The 19,018-nt window shown below is 39.5% G+C and overlaps 1 protein-coding gene across 2 annotated transcripts in view; it reads left to right on the top strand.

Moving 5' to 3' along the window:
- RASSF1 (Ras association domain family member 1) overlaps window positions 1-19,018 on the top strand; it is a 34,661-nt gene that overhangs the window by 9,011 nt on the left and 6,632 nt on the right. Inside the window, exon 1 of one of the 2 annotated variants that reach the window (XM_074198025.1) lies at window positions 17,137-17,465. The exons of the other annotated variant lie outside the window; for it this stretch is intronic. Within the exon in view, the coding sequence (XP_074054126.1) occupies window positions 17,313-17,465 (153 nt within the window). The 5' untranslated portion in view covers window positions 17,137-17,312. Of the gene's footprint in view, window positions 1-17,136; window positions 17,466-19,018 lie in introns of those variants that run through there. 2 annotated transcript variants of the gene reach the window in all.

The raw sequence follows: 19,018 nt of genomic DNA, 5'->3' as shown, positions 1-19,018 counted from the left end.
CCCCCTCTCTAAATGAAGGAATTGGAGTAGAATAGTAAAATGATAGGTAGACCTATTTTAGAGTTCTAAAGTCTGTAATCCCTATGAAATGGAGATCCTGAAAAGGAACTTTCTTGAAGTCACACAAACCAAGGGCAGAACCAGGACAAGAAATGCAGTCTACAACTACAACCCTCAAGGAAAGGTGGTTTGTTAGCTTGAGCATGAACTATGATCCATGTTTCTCTATCTCAATCCATATATCCAGGTAAAGCCCAAACCAAGGCATAATCCAGGCCATCTAAGCCATCAAGAATCCCCTTTACACTATACTAACCAGGTAGTCTTTGCTTGAAGGGGGCTCTCTTTTTTCTGGGGTAATATATTGCATTTTGGGATAGTGACTCCTCTTTTGACAAGCTTTTCCTTATTTCAAGCCTTAGCCCTTATTTCTTCAGCATCTATTTATTGGTTCTCGTTCTGACCTTTGAAACTATGCCAATTAAGTACAATCCTTTTCCTATATAGAAGTCCTTCATATACTTGAAGATAACTTTTGCACAAACCTGCTCTTTTTTTCTTCAGACTAAACATGTCAATTTCTTTCAACTGTTTCTTCCGTGATTGTGAGGATTTTTCCCCAATGTGATCACCTATCTCTCTAACTTATTAATGTCCTTCCTCAAACTTTGTGTCCAGAACTGAATATGTTTCAAATATGATCTTATCAGACCCACATGGAGACAGACTTTCAGCTCTAGCCCCAGCATACTTCCTATCCGATTGTAGACAATCAACTGTTTTTATACTTATGCATTTTATTTTGAAACCACATTCATTTCCAAATATATGCCTCCTCTCTGACAAATATTTAAGAAGAAAAAACAGTTCAGGAAAAAACAACAAACCTGTTGGATCTGGCAGCACATTCAACATTCTCCACCTAGAGTCTTCCACCTCTCCAGTAAAGGAAGGGGAGATACATTTACTCATCTCTTCTTCACACCAAGCTTATTCAGGATTAAGTTTGGTTTTATTTTTGTCTCCATTTACATAATTTCAAACATGTTTTTTCTTTTGGTTCTGCATATTACTTTATGGATTTATTCATATGAGTCTTCCCATGATTCTCAGAATTCTTGATAATGATTATTTTGTATAGCACAGTAATATTCCATTGTATGCATGTCACCCAGTATTTTTCCAATTAATGATAATAATTATTAGCACATACTAATGTTTCCAATTAACATCAGTTCTTTTGACTACCATATTACACTGGTGACTAATAGATTTGCAATCTACTAAAATTCTCATATCATTTTCACAGGTTTTGCAATGTTTCTTTCATCTTCTATTTGTAAAATTTATTTTTTTCAATGAAGTTGTAATACTTATATTTTATTGAATTGTGTTTAATTTACTCAGTCCAGCATTTTAACTTGTTAAGATCTTGTTGGATCTTATCCAACTGTCATATAATATTTTAGCTTCTCTTCATCTATATTTTTGATAAAAATGTCACCTTACCTTTATTCAAAAATTAATACAAGTGTTAAAAATGGCATTTCATCAAGGACAGATTCCTGAGTCACTCCATTTGAGGACCTCTTTCAAGAGGTTTCAGAGATTTAATGGCTGCTCTTTGAATTTGGCCATTCGTTCATTTCTGAATGTCTTCTTCTACCATCATCTACTTCACCTTACTTCATCTTGTCCTCTAAAGTAAGGAGAGATTTAGTAAAATGTAGATTGCATATAAAGTACCACCTTGTCTAGTCTAATAATATTGTTTTTAAAAAAGAGTACAATTTTAGTCTAGCATGACCTGCTTTTGACAAAGCCATGCTAGCTTCTTGTTATTGTGGCTGCCTTTTCTCATTTATTTTTATGGGGTTTTTTTTTACTATGAATGAAATCAAGCTCCTTAGTCAATGATTTACAGATTCTACTCTCCTCTCTTCTGAAAATATGGACAGCATTTGCCCTTTTCAATCTTGTAGCATCCTTCCTTTTCTCCATGGTCTTACAAGGATCACAACCTCGTGGCTCAGCAATCACACTGAAAAGTTTTGAGGCTTTTTTTAAGGTTTTTGCAAGGCAATGGGGTCAAGTGGCTTGCCCAAGGCCACACAACTAGGTAATTATTAAGCGTCTGAGGTGGATTTGTACTCAGGTACTCCTGACTCCAGTGCCGGTGCTCTATCCACTGCGCCACCTAGCTGCCCCCTGAAAAGTTTTTAAAATCAATTTTTACTGATATCTTTTCCCCACCAAAATTTCTCCACTATCTCTCGCTCTCCACCTTCCCGGAAAGGTATCCCATGTAATAAACAGTCTTTCTAAAGGAAAAAAAGAGAAAAAATCAACAAAACTAATTGCTATAGCCAAAAAAAAAAAAAAAGACTGAAGAATTATGTGATATACCAGACCTGATGGCTTCCAGGTTGTGAAAAGGAAAGCATGAAAAATGTCTTCTTTGGAGCCATGTCTGCTCATTTTAATTTTCACTTTTAATTTTTTTAAAGTTGTTGTGTTTTCCATTTGCATTGTTGTAATCATTATGTATAATAATCTTTTCTGGCTCTCCTTTTTTCACCCTGCACCAGTTCATGCTTCTACATATTTCTCTTATATATCATTTCTTTCAGCACAGTTATATTCCATTACTTTTATGTACCACAATTTTTTTAGCCATTCCCCAATCGATATTCATCTACTTTGTTTCCAATTCTTTGTTCTTACAAAAAGTACTGCTATAAATCTTTATAGATAGATAGATAGATAGATAGATAGGGATTTTCTTATTAATGGACTTCTTGTAAAGCAGTGTCTGGCACATAGTAGATGTTTAATAAGGGCTTGCCTTCTTTTTTCCTTCCTTCCTCCTTGGTATATAAGTCTAGTAATGGAATTTCTGAACCAGATGGTTTAAACATGTAAAGTATTTTATTTGCATGATTCCAAGTTTCTTTTTAAAATGTACTAGTGTGCCTCTCTTCCCACATCTTTGCTAATTTGCAGCAAATGAGGTAAAACCTCAGGACTATTTGATTTGAATTTCTCTAAATTATTATTGGTTCTCTTATTATTAGTAGTTTGGACAATTTTTTCACACAATTTTCCTTTTGAGAATTGTTTGTTCATCTCTTTTGACTACGTATGTATTCGAGAATGGTTTTTGATCATACATACACACAAAAATATGTTGTCATTGTTTCCTGATTGCGAACTTCCCTACTTATTTTAGTACACTGAAAGATTTTGAATAGGGAGTGACATGAGACCTGCTCCTTAGGAAAATTACCTTGGCAGCTATGTGAAGGAGTGATTTGGGAGAGGAAAGAGCATGAAGATACAATAGAGTTCTATTGCAGTAGTCCATAGAAAAGTTGACGTAGGCCTGTTTTACAGTAGGAGCATGTGTCTGGAGAGAAGGGGATAGTTAAAAGAGATGCTATAGGAGTAGAATCAGCAAACATTTGAATATAGGATTGGAAGGAAAGGGATGAGTTTAAGATTGATTCCAATGTTGCAAACCTGGATCACTGGAAATACGATGGTTCTGTCAATAGAAATAGAAAATTTTAGATTAAGAATAGGCTTAGAGGAGAAAAAATGAGTTTTGTTGTTGGGCATTTTTAATATGAGCTGATATGGGTTATCTAGGTAGAGATCCAGGACACAGCTGGTGACACAGGATTCAAAAGAAAAATTATAGCCAAAGATTCAGTTTGGGGCTTATTTATTTAGAGCTGATTTCCAGACAAATGAAGACAGGTGAAATCAACAGAAAAGAAAACATAGAGATAGAAGAGTTGAAAGCTTGAAGAAAATCCATGCTCAATTCATGGGTGCTGGGCAATGAGTCAGGGGGTGGTCACACAGGAAGAAGCAAAAAGAGAAACAGCCATTTCACAGAAGCCAAGAGAAGAAAGAGTATTCCCAAACATGTGGTGTTCAAAGTATCAGAAGCTGCCAAAGAGAATGAGGAGGAGGAAGATTGGGGAAAGGTCATCTCATGAAGCAGTTAAAATCATTGATGACCTTGGAGGAAACAGTTCATTGAAGTGGAGGGATTGAAAATCAGACTGCAAAAGGAGTCGAGGCAATGGAATAAAAGAATATAGATGATAGATTTATAACTAGCAGGAGCCCTGCCTTAGGGTACTAATATTGGCTGGAAGATATCATGTGCTTTGATCTGTTGGCCAGGAAGTGGGTGATAAACATTGAATTTCTTTCCAGTTATGACTGACTCTCTAGCACTGGACTAACAGAGAGCTAAAATGTATCAAGGATCTCTTTAGGAAGAAGTATCCTGCCCCCATTTCAGCTCCCCTGGCCGAATACCCCATTCTAAGTGTTTTACTATTACATCCCTCTCCAAGCCAACTTTCCTCAATGGCAATACCTGTTTGGGGCAGACTACCCTTATCTCACATAGCCTAGAGTATAGGGGACCAAAGTTCAGGGTGTTCTAGCTCTTTTCTCAACTTAATTTGCTGCAGATATGAGAATTCCCTAGAAACAGGATTTTGATAGAGGTAGATGATTTTGTTTTATTGATGCTTTTTAAAAATATATACCTTGGGGGTAGCTAGGTAGCAAAGTGGATAAAGCACCGGCCCTGGAGTCAGGAGTACCTGGGTTCAAATCCAGTCCCAGACACTTAATGATTACCTAGCCGTGTGGCCTTGGGCAAGCCACTTAACCCCATTTACCTTGTAAGAAAAACCTAAAAATAAATAAATAAATAAATAAAAAATAAAAATATATACCTGTGGTGGCAAAGAACTGGAAATTATGGGGATGTCCATCAGTTAGGGAATGGCTAAGCAAGTTGTGCTATATAATCATGGTGGAATTCTTCAGAGCTATAAGAAATGATGAATTCATTGATTTTAGAAATACCTGGAAAAACTTGTATGAAATGATGAAGAGCAAAATGAGTAGAACCAAGAAAATATCATCTGCAGTAAGCATAATGCTATTTTAAGAACAACTGTAATTTAATCATTTTGAGTAGTAAATACTCTAACTACAAAGGGCTTATGATGGAAGATGCTATCTACCTCCAAAGAAAACTGACAAATAGAAGTATGTATAGTATATCTATGTTTGAGTTTAAATACATATATATACATATTTATGTATAACAGTAGCTATCTCTAGGATGGAATGGGGAGGGGAAAAATATAAAAAGTACAAGACAGAGGATAAAAGAAAATTAAGAAGTAGCATAGAAAGTAGTTTTTTTAAATGATGTGTAATACTTATATAGTTTTTAAAAAATAAACTAAAAAATGTAAATTTTTTAATGAATCTTCTTTTTATATTGTGTTGTATACAGGGAAATGTTCCTTTATTTGTCTTTATGTATTTAAGTTCAAAATGAACTAAATATGTTACGGATGCATATAAAACTGCCACTTCCCAATAACAACCATATCCTCAAACCTCTCTTTCAAGAGTGACAAAGTTAAATAAATACAAACCAACACAAGTTCATCAGATGGCATGGGTAATGACTATTTCACACCCATTGGCTAACTTCTCTACTGAGAGGATGGATCTAACTCAGAAGACTGTGTAAGGTTCTTTGGGGAAGGAAAGGTCACAAGCATTTATTATTAATTTTGTAAACTGTGCTAAGTACTTTACAAATATTATCTCATTTGAGTCTTCATAATAATCCTGGGAAATGGGTATTATTATTCATTAATTATTAATCATTATTAATCATTTTACACCTGAGGAAACTAAGATGGATTGAGGTTAAGTGATTTGTCCAGGGTCATACAGCTATTCTTTGTTTAAAATTAGATTTTAGGGGGTGGCTAGGTGGTGCAGTGGATAGAGCACCAGCCCTGGAGTCAGGAGTACCTAAGTTCAAATCTGGCCTCAGATACTTAATAACTACCTAGCTGTGCAGCCTTGGGCAAGTCACTTAACCCCACTGCCTTGCAAAAACCTAAAAAAAAGAAAAAAGAAAAAGAAGAAAGTTAGATTTTAATTAGGTCTTCCTGGCTCCAGGCCCAGTGATTTATAATCTAACTGCCTCTTTTTTTTCATTTTGTATCCATAATTCTTCAGTTCATTTCCCTGAATTCCCTATATTTTTCATTTCTTTTTGCATAATACTATTCCATTGCATTCATATACCACAGCTTGTTCAATCATTCCTCATTTGATGGACAATCAATTTGTTACCAATTCTTTCCTTTTACCACAAAAAGGTCTTCTTGAAATAGTTGGATATATATATATATATATATATATATATATATATATTTTAACTTTTATATTCATCATCAGTTTTCTTGAACATATACTTAGTAATAGGATTACTAAATCAAAGGTTATAGACAATTTACTCCACTTGTCTTGCATGATTCAAAAAAATATCCATCACTCTCTACTCCCTAAAGAACCTTCAGGGGATTAAAAACAATTCAACAAAACTAAACAACATATTAACCAAGTCTGATGATATATGCAATATTCTGCATATACCTTTCTGCAAAGTCTCCCATCTTTGCAAAGAAGGAAGGGAGGGATGATTTTACATCTCTTCTTTGGATCCAAACTTTGTCAGTAAAATTGAATAACATATTGGAATCTTTTTTTTTTGTTTGGATGGTTTGTTTGTTGGTTGGTTGGTTTTAGTTTTTGCAAGGCAATGTGGTTAAGTGACTTGCCCAAGGTCACACAGCTAGGTAATTAAGTGTCAGAGATCATATTTGAACTCAGATCTTCCTGACTCTAGGGCAGGTGCTCTATCCCCTATGCCCCCCCCTTTTTTTACTTTACTTACATTGTTGTGTTTATTGTTTTCCTGTTTTTTACTTCTTCATTTTACATTAATTCTTATGAATCATTCCATACTTCTCTGGATACTGCATATACATTATGTTATATAGCACAATAATATTCCATTACATTCATTTGTGAGAATTTGTTTAAAAATTGATGGACATTTGCTTTGTTTCCAATTCTTTATTACTGTCTAAAAAGACCATGACATCAGGGAGGTGATACAATAGCAAGCATAACATGAATTGGATTTGAGTGAGAGAGATGGTGCAATGAGTAGAGTGCTGACCCTGAAGTCAAGAAAACGAGTTCAAATCTGACCTCAGACACTTAATAGCTGTGTGACCTTGGGCTAGTCAAGATTGCCTTGCATCCAGAGCCATCTCCAGCCATCTTGATTCACACCTGACCAATGGACCCAGATGACTCTAGAGGAGAAAGTGGGGCTCGTGACTTAGTTAGCATTGTACCCACTCACTGAGATCCAATTCACATCTCCCTGATGTCTTGGTCTTCTTCAAAAATGAAGGAAAAAAATTATTACCGCAAAAATTGTTACTGTAAATATTTTGGTGTATATTGGGGCTTTAGTTTTATATTTGGGCTACATGCTTAGCAATAGAATCTCTGGATCAAAGTCCCTTTATTAACATAGTATCAAATTAACTTTCCAGAATGGATAGATTGTTTCACAGCTCCACAAATGGTGCATCAGTATGCATGTCTTTACACAATCTATTATAATATTGACTATTCCTAATTTTTGTCACCTTTAACTTGCTGAGTATAAAGTAAAACATCAGAATGGCTTTGATTTGCATTTCTCTTATCAGTGATTTGAAACAGTCCTTCATGTTTTTAGTAGTTTCTGATTTTTTTGAGAACTTTTATTCCTATCCTTTGAGCACTTATCCAGTGGGAAATAGCTGTTTTTCTTTTAAGTTCACAATACATTTTGGATTTTAGACCAAAGTTTTGAGTCTTGATTCCTTAAAGTTTCCTTCTTATCCCAATTGCACTGATTTGGTTCATATGAAAAAATTTTTGTTTCATACATTAAAGTCATTTTGTCATTTGTGATCATCTCTACAGTTGTTTTGTAAGTTCTTTCTGTTCTTAGTTATGAAAGATGTATTTGATTGGGTTCTATTCTTTTCTTTCTTTTTTGTGGCATGACTTTTATTATTTAGATTGAATTTTCATTTTTGTTTATTGTAGGGAACAATGTAAATTACTGATCTAAATTCAGATTGATCTCTACTTTTCCCAGTATTTTTTGGTAAAGAATGGAGTGCTTTTCCCAAGTAATTTAGGTTCATGAGTTTATTGAACATTGTTAAATTGTTTCTGATTTTTCTTTAGTTTTACTGCTTTACTTTTCTATTTTTACCTAGCACCAAAAAATTTCAATGATTATTGCTTCATAATACAATAGAAATGTTTCATAATACAACAGAAGCACTATTGTCCCTTCATTCCTATATTTTATTTCCCTTGATATTCTAGATCTTTTGTTCTTTTAAATGAATTTAGTCATTGTTATTATCTGTTACTTTGTCTATTTTTAGCTCTATGAAGTATCCCTTGGAAGTCTCATTGATAAAGCCTTACCTCTGTAAATTAATTTAGGTGATATCAATTTTATTACATTGGCATGGCCCAGCCATTAGCACTGAATAACCCTCCATTATTTATTTAAGTTTTTCTTTATTTATTTGGGAAATGTTTTGTAACTGTTATTTATCCAACTTTTAATTGTGCCTTGGTAGACTGACTCCTTGATATATTGTGTATTTTGTGGTTGTTTTAAACAAGACTTCCCCTTCTATTATATCTTCCTGATTTTGGTATTGCTGTACACAAATGGTGGTAGTTTCTACTTTATTTTATATCCTGTGATTGTTTCAATTTATTTGTTGAAAGAGAAGGTCCAAGCCAGGAAGGAGCTGACTGTTTTCAATTATGGACCCATAAGGATATAGGTCCATATCTTTTAGTCAGAGAAAGGATTTTCAGGTCTCTTCCATGATTCTTCCATGAGGGTAAGAATCACCCCATGGTCTTCTCTATTCCTGTCCCCATCCCAGTTCATCTCTCTTTTCCCTATTAAATCACATGTATCATAGGCTGATGTTCTCTTGGCTTCTCCAAAGACAGACCAAAGTCCAAGGACTGATTCTTGGTCTCTCTTTCTTTTCTCCACTTCCTTCCTGTGGTCCTAATGAATATGCAATACTAGCCAGTTGCACTTTCCAGAAAACTATCAAATGGAATACTATTTCTTCCATGGCTTATCATGGACTCTGTTCTCCTTTGTTTCTGAGGTTGAGAACAGAAAGTTCATGGACTAAGTCCTGGCCAAGATGGAGAAAGGCTCAGATGATATCCACCAGAAACACATCATATCCTTAGCTGTAAAATATTTGTATTGCTTGCTTTGTCTAACACAGAAACTCATGGACCATACCTTGAGGGCCATGCATGATCAAAGACTTCAGTGCACAATATGTCTAACTGAATATCAGGAAAAGTAACTGCAGTTTAACATGTGTATTCTAGTGTCCTCCAGAAAAGTGAAACAGAGCTTATACACTATGCAACCAATGTTAATATATATCCTACAAAGTGGAATCTGACCTAGATAGCAGAAGAGCTGAGAAAGCATCTAGAGGTGAAAGAGAAAGCCAAATACTTGGTGTTAACCTCTGTAAAGAACAAGGTGTATCCCAAAATCATCCACATGAGGGAGTGCTGCTATCACAAAAAAAGGATAAAACCTCTGCCAAGGACTACAGGAGCAAGGACCTTATTAGGTCAGCACAGAAAACAAGACATCCAGAAAAGCTCAGAGGCTGCAAGTTCAGTGTCCTTTAGTTCCAAGTCTAAAGTTTTGCTGTCTTTAAGACACTCATATGATTGTCTCTCTTCTACCTTTGTCCACAGATCAGTCCTTTCATTTGGGGACCTGACGGTTGTAATTAAAAAAAAATCAATAATGAAAACTTAATGATTCTCTGAGGTTGTCTAGGTAAAACTACCATGTCATCATCATATAAGGATAGTTTTGTCTCCTCTTTGTCTATATCTTCTGCTATCTAGGTAATAATGAACACATTAAAAGTAAAAATGTCCCCATTTCTCCATTCTAGTTCTAGAAATGCTACTAAAGGAATAAGATGAGAGAGAAAATAAAGGCATAGATATAGGCAAAGTGGATAATTTTGTCTCATTATTCAGACTTGATATCTGGAATGATCAGATCACTAAATCTTTCTTCCAACTGAGTAACCAGTATTCCTTCTAGTATTAATAGTTCCCATCTTTTGTCATTTTTGCTAATTTGCATGGTGTGAAATGAAACCTCTGAGTTGTTTTGATTTAGATCTCTCTTAATATTTGTGATTTGGCATGTTTTTATTACCATATTTATAATTTGTAAGTCATTGAAAACTCTAGTTTCTTCTGGGTTCCCTGAAATTTTTTAAAAATTATCCTGATAATTATATCACAGTATAATTGGTTTCCTTTATAATCCTGTGTATTTTATTTTATACCTTTAAAAGCATTATTCTAAGAAGAGATCCACCAGTTTCACCAAAGGGACCTAATGATACAAAAATGTTAAGAACCTCTGCTATCAATTGCCTATATATCTTGGGAATTCTATTTTTTTTTTCAAGGCAATGGGGTTAAGTGGCTTACCCAAGGCCACATGGCTAGGTAATTATTAAGTGTCTGAGGTCAGATTTGAACCCAGGTACTCCTGACTCCAAAGCCAGTGCTCTATCCACTGTGCCACCTAGCTGCCCCAAGCATTCTATTTTTAACAATATTTAATGCAAAAATGACACATGACAGTTTCTGATTTTACCTAAACTGATTTTGTGTATGCAAAAGCTTTTTTAAAGGGTCAAAAAAAGGAGAAGGTAGGAGGATCAAAGACGCAAGTAGAGTCATTCCCTTGGCATGGAGAAGGACCTACCTCCTTCTTGAAGTGGAAAACAAAAGAGGAGAGAAAGGGAATGACATAGAAAGCATTTTTGAGGTGTGGAGGGAACCACAGTGAGACAGGCACAACTTCAAGAGAAAAGAAGGGAAATGACCCAGGAACCTGCAGGTAAAATCAAAAAGCATCTAGTCACAATGCCCTGAAAAATAGAGAGTTACTGAGTGATGACAGAAAGAAGAGGATTTGCAAGGGTAAGTGAGGAACAAGAAGTTTATTCCTCCTGCTCCAGTGTTGGCATCTAAGAAGAAACATCCAGTACTAGTGATTATAGCAAAGAACATAGTGTTATATGGAGGGAGCCAGATTTCATTGAATACAAAAATATGGAAAGGAGGAGGTGGTCTAGGATGAATGAATGAAAATGTATATTTTAGCTTTTATTCTGTGTAGAGCATAGTCCCTAGTCTCAAACTAGACAGTCCCTAGACTCAAGGAGTTTGCATACTAATTGGGTGGGGTGAGGAACATAATGAGATTTAAACTGCAAGATCCTCATAGTTTCCAGGGTGCAGCAGCATAGCAGATGGCAGTGCATCTTCTTCAATTATATTTTTACTAATAAAGATCTCTTTCTGTTGAACCATTTGACAGTGCCAGGGACTTTAGTAGTGAAAACTTTATTTTCAAGGTCTTTCATATCTGAAGTATCTGCAGAGAAAGTTGCCACGTCCCATCTACATAAGAGTTGCTTCCATCAATGGTGGCAATGGGAGTATATCAGACCAGTGGACTAGAAGGTTTCGCTGTTCCCAGGACTGTTGAGATTACTTGTTTATCAATAGCATTTGCTCAGTGATTGGGGGTTGCTGGTGGCAAGGATGGCTGACTCCTTTTTTAAGGGAACTACTCTCTTTAATGATGGGTTCAGGATGGTCTATACCTGGTCTATAGGGTCTCTTACCTCTTCCCCCAGAGTACCTTGCTGCTACAGCTAGGTCAGCATGCCCTCCTCCAAGTTGCAGTTATCAGTTAAGATGACAGAAAGTTTAACAAGAGAATGGGATCCTGGAGAGAACAATGGGGGGAGGGGGGGAGGGGTAAAATAAAGCCTATGGAGGTTTAGTTCTAAGTTTCAGTAGTAGTAGTAGTAACTAGGAAAGGGGCTTTCATCTTAACAGATGACTTATTATAGATTAGGGGAGGAAAAGATAGGAGTTTGCTAGCTATAAGAGGAGATGAGAACAAACTGACTGAGGCTTCTACTCCACACATACCCAGGATCTTGTGATTCCATAAAATGTTCTTTCTGTACACAAGGAAGAAAAGAGTACAGCCAGTAGACCTATTTAGTGGAGTGCCTGTTAATCCTGTTCCAGATCTGGAATGGACTTGAACTTGGCACCATAGCCTCACCTAAAATGTCAGAGGATGAAGGCATGGAGTGAATACTCAACTAAATGTATGAAGCATCACAGCATTAGGGAAAATTGTGTCTCTATGAGGTTAGGTCTTTCTAGCCCACATTTATTTCCCTTTTTCTCAACGGTCATCTTTCCATTGAGATTAACTGAGTTAATTTAGGGCAGTGAAAACAGTTAACCAAGGCCACTATACTTTAGTAAAGTCAGTTTCTGGAAATTCTGTATTGGAGTGAGTGCTTGAGGGGCACAGTTTCTATAGGAGACAGTGTTTTTGCCCTAATGAATAGACTTTGAAAAACTACTATGGAACTTCTTTCTTCAAGGCACCTGATGGTACCTGAAGTTTGAATTTCAGACTACAAATACACAGAAATGTACCTAGCTTTCCCAACCTTCATCAGTGTTCATAGTTTCTGTAAAGTCTAGAGGATCACTAATTGATTAGTTGTTAAAGAATACAGGGGGTCACCTAGGTGGTGCAGTGGATAGAGCACCAGTCCTAGAATCAGGAGGACCTGAGTTCAAATGTTGCTTCAGACACTTAATAATTGCCTAGCTGTGTGATCTTGGGCAGGTCACTTAACCCCATTGCCTTAAATAAAAACATTTTCAAACTATAATAATGATGATCTCATGAAAACATGCTCCAAATAGCTTAGAGTAAGGGAAATGTAACTCAAATGAACATGTAAATTGGCAAAAATGGCAAAAGAAGGGAAGACTCCTTGTTGGATGGATTATGAAGCCATGAAATGGCCTAACCAATTTGGATAATAGTTTGGAATGAATTAAAAGTGATTAAATTGTCCATACTCTGAGTCAGTGATCCTACTACTTGCTCATATTCCCCCAAGAAAGTAAAAGGAACTTAGGTCAAGATATATAGGAATATTCATAGCATCACTCTTTATCCAAAGAACCAGAAAGAAATTTCATGCTTATTAAGTATGGAATGACTGAAAAAAACTGTGGAATACATAAAGACAACCAGGAGGGATTCAGAGAAACATGAGAAGATTTCTATGGACTGATACAGGATAGGACAAAATATACAACTACAACAATGTAAATGAAAAGATTACTAAAAGGATGCTGAACTCTGAGGAAACGAAAAGCCAGTGATCTTGGAGTATAGATAATAAAACATACCTCGCCGTCCAAGGCAAGAAATTAACCAGGAAAGAATAACATATACATTTTCACATGCTTATTTTTACATGTGGTCATTGTTTCAATATTTTTTCCCATAATTATTTTTCTTCATAATAAGGGAGGATTCAGTCTGAAGGGAGCATTGAAATGACTATGATACAAAGGTGAAAGGTATCACTAAAACACATATTTAATAGCCAAAGGCAAAAATAAAAAATAAGTCTTGAGAACTTGATTATTTCTCCCCAGATAACACTTGAATCTTGTATCCTTCCCCAATTTTTAATACTCCAGCTTCTTCCCATCTTAGCACAACCCCCAAAGAATTCACTCCTTTGTCATATAGACAATGGAATTTACTAACAGGAAAAAAGAAAGGAAAATGTAATATCAGCATCTGATGTAGCTTGAATAGGATGCTTCTGGGAGAGTCCAAATTTTCTTTTCCTCCAGGTCTTCTATCTTGCCCCTAAAGTGATAGGTGCATATAAAAGCCATTTGATACATACCTTCTCTTGGTGTGGTTGGTGGTGATAGCAGACTGGGGTTGGTCAGAAAGTAAATAGAACCTACTTTCTCAGGCACCTAAATGGCCAAATTCTTTTTCCATGTCACATAGTCTGAATATTGTTAAAATACTTACTAGGCCTCCTAGAACCATTTCACAGACATAGCTTGAGAGCTCAAGAGAGTCAACCACAACACCTTTTAGCTAAACCATCAACAGGTTCATCATTCTTTTCAGAGCTGACAAGCAGGACCTCTAATAACTGCCCTTTATGGCAGCTCCCTTCTGCCACCATAGAAAGAGCCTTCTGAGACTCCTTGGCATCCAAATATCAAGAAAATGCAGGCAGGAGAACAGATGTAGAATAAAGCAGGAAGCTTTTTTAGACTGGAATTAAAACAGCTAGGGCTGTATTTGAATGCTAAAGATCAATAGATCATAGCAACTGAAAAGAATCTTAGGGATCATATAGGTCAGGAGTTGAGAATCTGGTTCATAAATTTGCTTTGTAAAAAAAATTTGATAACTTTCAATATAATGTGTTCCTTTGTAATTCTATGGGCTTTTTTAATTTTATACATTTAAAAATATGATTCTGAGAAGGAACCCATAAACTTCAACAGCCTACCCAAGTGGTCCACAAACACAAAATAGGTTCTGAACCCCTGGTAGGTGAAGAGATTGAAGCCAAGGAACTCAGAGAGACAAAGGTCAGAGGCTGCAGGTCCAAGATTCAAACCTACATCTTCTTACTCCCATATTCAGTGTTCCTTTGGGCCCTTCCAGTGTGCTGTCAGCTCATTCATCTTGACTCAGTTTCTAACTACTAATTAGACCTATGGCATGTTCCTTCTCTACTCAGACTGCTACTTCAGTAGTAAAATGAATTTAACACTAATCACCACAGGACTGTAGGGAATAAGGAAGGCATCTTGTAAACCTTAAGGCACTATATAAATGAACTATTTTTATTATTCTTGCGTACATATAGAGAAAGGAAGGAGGAAAGTAGATCACAGTTCAAAGACATGATGGAGTGGGAAGAATCCTACACTAGAATTCAAAAGACCTGAGTTTAGTGGACCCTGGGGCAAATCCCTTCTCCATCAATTCTCCAATGTATATAAAAAAATGAGGAAGTTTGTATAATATGAGCCTCTGAGGTATCTTCCCACTGAAATGTGATGAAATTGCTGGCAGGAAGGGAGCAGGAAATATCTGTTGGAGAAAGAAAGAGACCTTTTTCCCCTTGGGCTCAGTGGGCTTGTTTCATTTAAGGAACTGAATATAGTGGGACAGAAAGAAAAGCAACTGGAATCTTCTACAAAAGAAAAGAGCAGTTTCAAAATGCTTATGGAAGTGAAATTCACAGGCCTCAGGCTTCTGGTTGGTGGTGGAAGGAATGGGAGAGAAAGATGACATCAGAGGTTTTGGTGCCTGAGAGGATGCCATAGTGTCATTAAGGGAAACCACCCCTGAGTCAAAATAATCCTTTTAGAGTTGGAAAAGATCTTGAAGATCATTGATTCCAAACTCTTCATTTACTGATGAAGAAATCAAGGCCCATCAAAAAAAATGACTTCTTGACCCTAGTCCCACACACTTTTATAGGGAAAGTGATGAATTCATTTCTGGATTTGAAATGCCAGCAGGGACATTGAGGTGAAATTTGAACAATTAAAATGGAACTGAGGGGCAGCTAGGTGTGGCAGTGGATAGCGTGACCCTGGAGTCAGGAATGCCTGAGTTCAAATTTAGCCTCAGACACTTAATAATTACCTAAACTGTATGACCTTGGGCAAGTTACTTAACCTCTTTGCCTTGCAAAAACAAATTAAAAGAAATAAAATAGAACTGAAAAATGCAAGGCTAGAATTAGTCTGGTTAGAATGGTCTGACTAGAGATACAGTTCAGGTAATATAGAGTTGTCTCCAACCTGGTGATTATAGGAAAAAGTTCTGGAGTTAACATCTGGGTTCAATTTCTGCCTGTCACTACTCTTGAGACTTCTCAGAGTCTTAGTCTTGCTCAAATTATATATGTGTGTGTGTGTGTGTGTGTGTGTATACATACATATATATATATAAAATTGGGAGAGAGGATGGACTAGATGATCTTGGAGTTTTTTCCAATCCTAGCTCTATGTATGATATGATCATTTCCAGATCAGCCCAGGTTAATATGAGTGGAAGTCAGAAGAGAAGATTTATTCATTTCTCTTAAGAAACATTATGTACTTGGGTCCACAGGAGGAGATATAAAGAGAAATAAGGTTTTGAGCCCCATCCTTAGTTGGCAGTTAGGTAACGGCACAGGGCATAGGACCTAGACTCAGTAAGACCGGAGTTCAAATGTAGCTTCAGACACTTACTAAACTGTGTAACCCTGAGCAAGTCACTTAATCCTGGTTGCCTCTATTCCTCCATCTGTAAAATGAGCTAGAGAATGAAAAGGCAAACCAGTCCAGGATCTTTGCCAAGAAAACCCCAAATGGGGTTATGAAGAGCCAGTTACAACTAAGCAACACCCTAGTGGGGAAGGGAAATTCCAGGAATAAATCAACAGTCCTTAAACACCTACAAAGAAATAGGACATTTGATAAAGAGGAGGGGAAAAAAGTCCCTGCCGTTAAGCAGCAAAGCCTCCTAGGGAGCCACCGATACTATACAAGCATAGGAATGGGTCCCTGAGCTCTGTCAATAGCCGGGAAGAAGCAGCATGCCAGAAGGCCTTTCTCTGCAGTTTCTAACCCAAGACGCTTGCCTGGAGGCACTGAGAGATTAACTGGGCCGGCCCCGGTGGCTCTGAGGCAGATCTTGCTGACTGAGGTCAGCTTCCTAACCACAAAGGCCCAGTTTCTCCACCAAGCTGCACCCAGACACAAGATGGTGCTGGGAGTGAGCACGGGGGAGCGCCATCAGGAAGGGTTTTCGCGGGGGTAAATCTTGAGCTGAGCTCCGGCAGTCTGGGACTAAGAGGAGAGAAGGCGGGGTGAGCGCAAGGACATGGTCGGGTGCGGCAGCAGGCTGGGCAGCGAGGGGGCTCCCCTGGATGGTGGCGGGGACCCGGCTTCTCACACTGCCTGGCGCTTGCCGGCTCCGGGAGCCCGGGCCTCGCTCCCTCCCCGAGAGCGCGGCTGCACGGCCGGGAGGGCTGCTCCGCGGCGCGGCTGGGGCGCCTGGGCAGGTCCGGCGGACCCTCGGAGCCTCAGTTTCCCTCCGGCGGGGCCCGGCCGGCGCGGGCGGCGCGTGGGGAGCTGCCTGGCCGATGAGGTCAGCGGCGGGGGGCGGGGGGCGGGGCCGGCCGCGGGGGCAGGGCGGGGCCGGCCGCCGACGCCGCCGAAGGTTCCAGCCTAACGGCCGCCGCCACCGCCTGGGCTCCGCGCGGCCCCTCGGACGCGGCGGGCTCGGCACCCTCCGGCATCGCGGCCTCTCGGACCGCGGCGGGCTCGGCACCCTCCGGCATCGCGGCCTCTCGGACCGCGGGATGAGCGAGTGCGACGGCGGCAGCGCGGCCTTCGAGATGACCTGGAGCAGCACGGCCAGCAGCGGCTACTGCAGCCAGGAGGACTCGGACTCGGAGCTCGAGCAGTACTTCACGGCGCGCACCTCGCTGGCCCGCAAGCCCCGCCGGGCCCAGGTGAAGGCGGCCCCGAGGCCGGGCGGGGAAGGGAGGGGGGCTGGGCCGGGGGCCGGCGGCTGAAGGGTTAAGGCCCGGGCGGCCTCAGGGACAGCCCTGCGGCTGCTCCCCTCCCCTCCCCCATCCTGCCTCCCCGCGGCCCCATTCCCGGACTTTCCTCCCCGGTCACCCTCCCTTAGACCCGCAGCCCGGAGAGAAAGCGCCCTGCCCAGGGAGCCCGAGGAGTGCCACGCAGGCCGGCCACCCGCGGGTACCCACGCCTCCACCCCCTACACACACTACACACACATTACACACTACACACTACACACACACACACACACACACACACACACATCCGCCTCATCCACCGGGCTTCCCCAAAAGGCCGATGGGGATCAATGTCCACCCTCACTCAGCTTTCCCTCCGCCAGGGCTACGGCCAATGCCCCTACCTTGCCGGACCCGTGGACTTTGGAGCATCTATTTAAGACTGTAGTAAGGAGGGGGCGGCTCCTGCGGACAGCGCGCCTATAATGCTTTTCGCCATATTACTTTTCTCCTTTTCTCAGTGTTACTTTCTACAAACTCTGTGTCTCCTGCTAGTGGAGTGTGTGACGGCTAGGTCCTTTGTGGTTGGCTCACATCCTCCAGTAGAAGGAAGAGAACACTGAAGATGCAGTTTTTAAAACCTGCCAGCCCTTTATCCTGGCTCTGCCTAGCTTGGAGGACAAACAACCGATGCCTAATTTATGCATACTTCACCAGTCTCTTCCGAGCTCTTGCACTTCTTTAAATTCAACCGATAAGATGTTCTGGCCCACAATTTCCACAGTTTTCTGAGACCTTCTGCTTCTATTTCCCTTTTGCTTAAAGGATTTGTTTAGCCCACTAGTATCTGTCAGCAGCATCTTTCCTCCATTCCTGGGTTATTGTCCCAGAGTCTTTAGCCTCGGTAAGAATTGAGCTTAAGATAAATCAGCTTGTGGGTGGCTTGGTGAGTGACTCTGGTTAGCTGCTGGAGATGTGGAACTGGCTCCTGAGGGAGTGGGAGGACCTGGTCTTCCCACCTGCTGGAGAGAGGAGGGAGCAACTGAGGCCTGCTGGAAGATAAGGTCTTGCATTGTTCCCTGATTGAGCTCGCACCGTGTTTGGAAGCAGTTACCCAGGGTAGTGTCTCCAACCCTTCCTACTTGGATACCTGATGGTAGCACCTTACAGTGGAAAGGGCATTTGGTGTGTCAGGAAACCTGGCTTCATATTCTATTTTAGCCACTTTCTATCTGGGCCTCAGTTTCTTCATATGTAAAATTAAGAAGTTGAACTCCATGACCCCTAAGGTCCCTTCTAGCTCTAATCTTTGAGCCTTTCTTCGTATGGGAAGAGACGCCTTCATTAACGAAACATGTGGAAGAACCACCCCCATGGATAGGCAAAAGGTATTTCTCTGTGATCAAGGCTGACAGCAATGAAATTTTTATCTTCTCCAAGAAAAGAAGGCTAGGGTTGGGAGTAAGGAGCCATAAGGGAAAAGGAGAGAAGAAGACACTGACAAATGAGCTGAAGGAAGAGCA

This window comes from Macrotis lagotis, chromosome 8 (assembly GCF_037893015.1).
Source record: "Macrotis lagotis isolate mMagLag1 chromosome 8, bilby.v1.9.chrom.fasta, whole genome shotgun sequence".
In the NCBI taxonomy this organism is placed as follows: domain Eukaryota; kingdom Metazoa; phylum Chordata; class Mammalia; order Peramelemorphia; family Peramelidae; genus Macrotis; species Macrotis lagotis.
The sequence above is the reverse complement of the archived record's forward strand: the minus strand, read 5'-3'. Positions and strand labels throughout refer to the sequence as shown.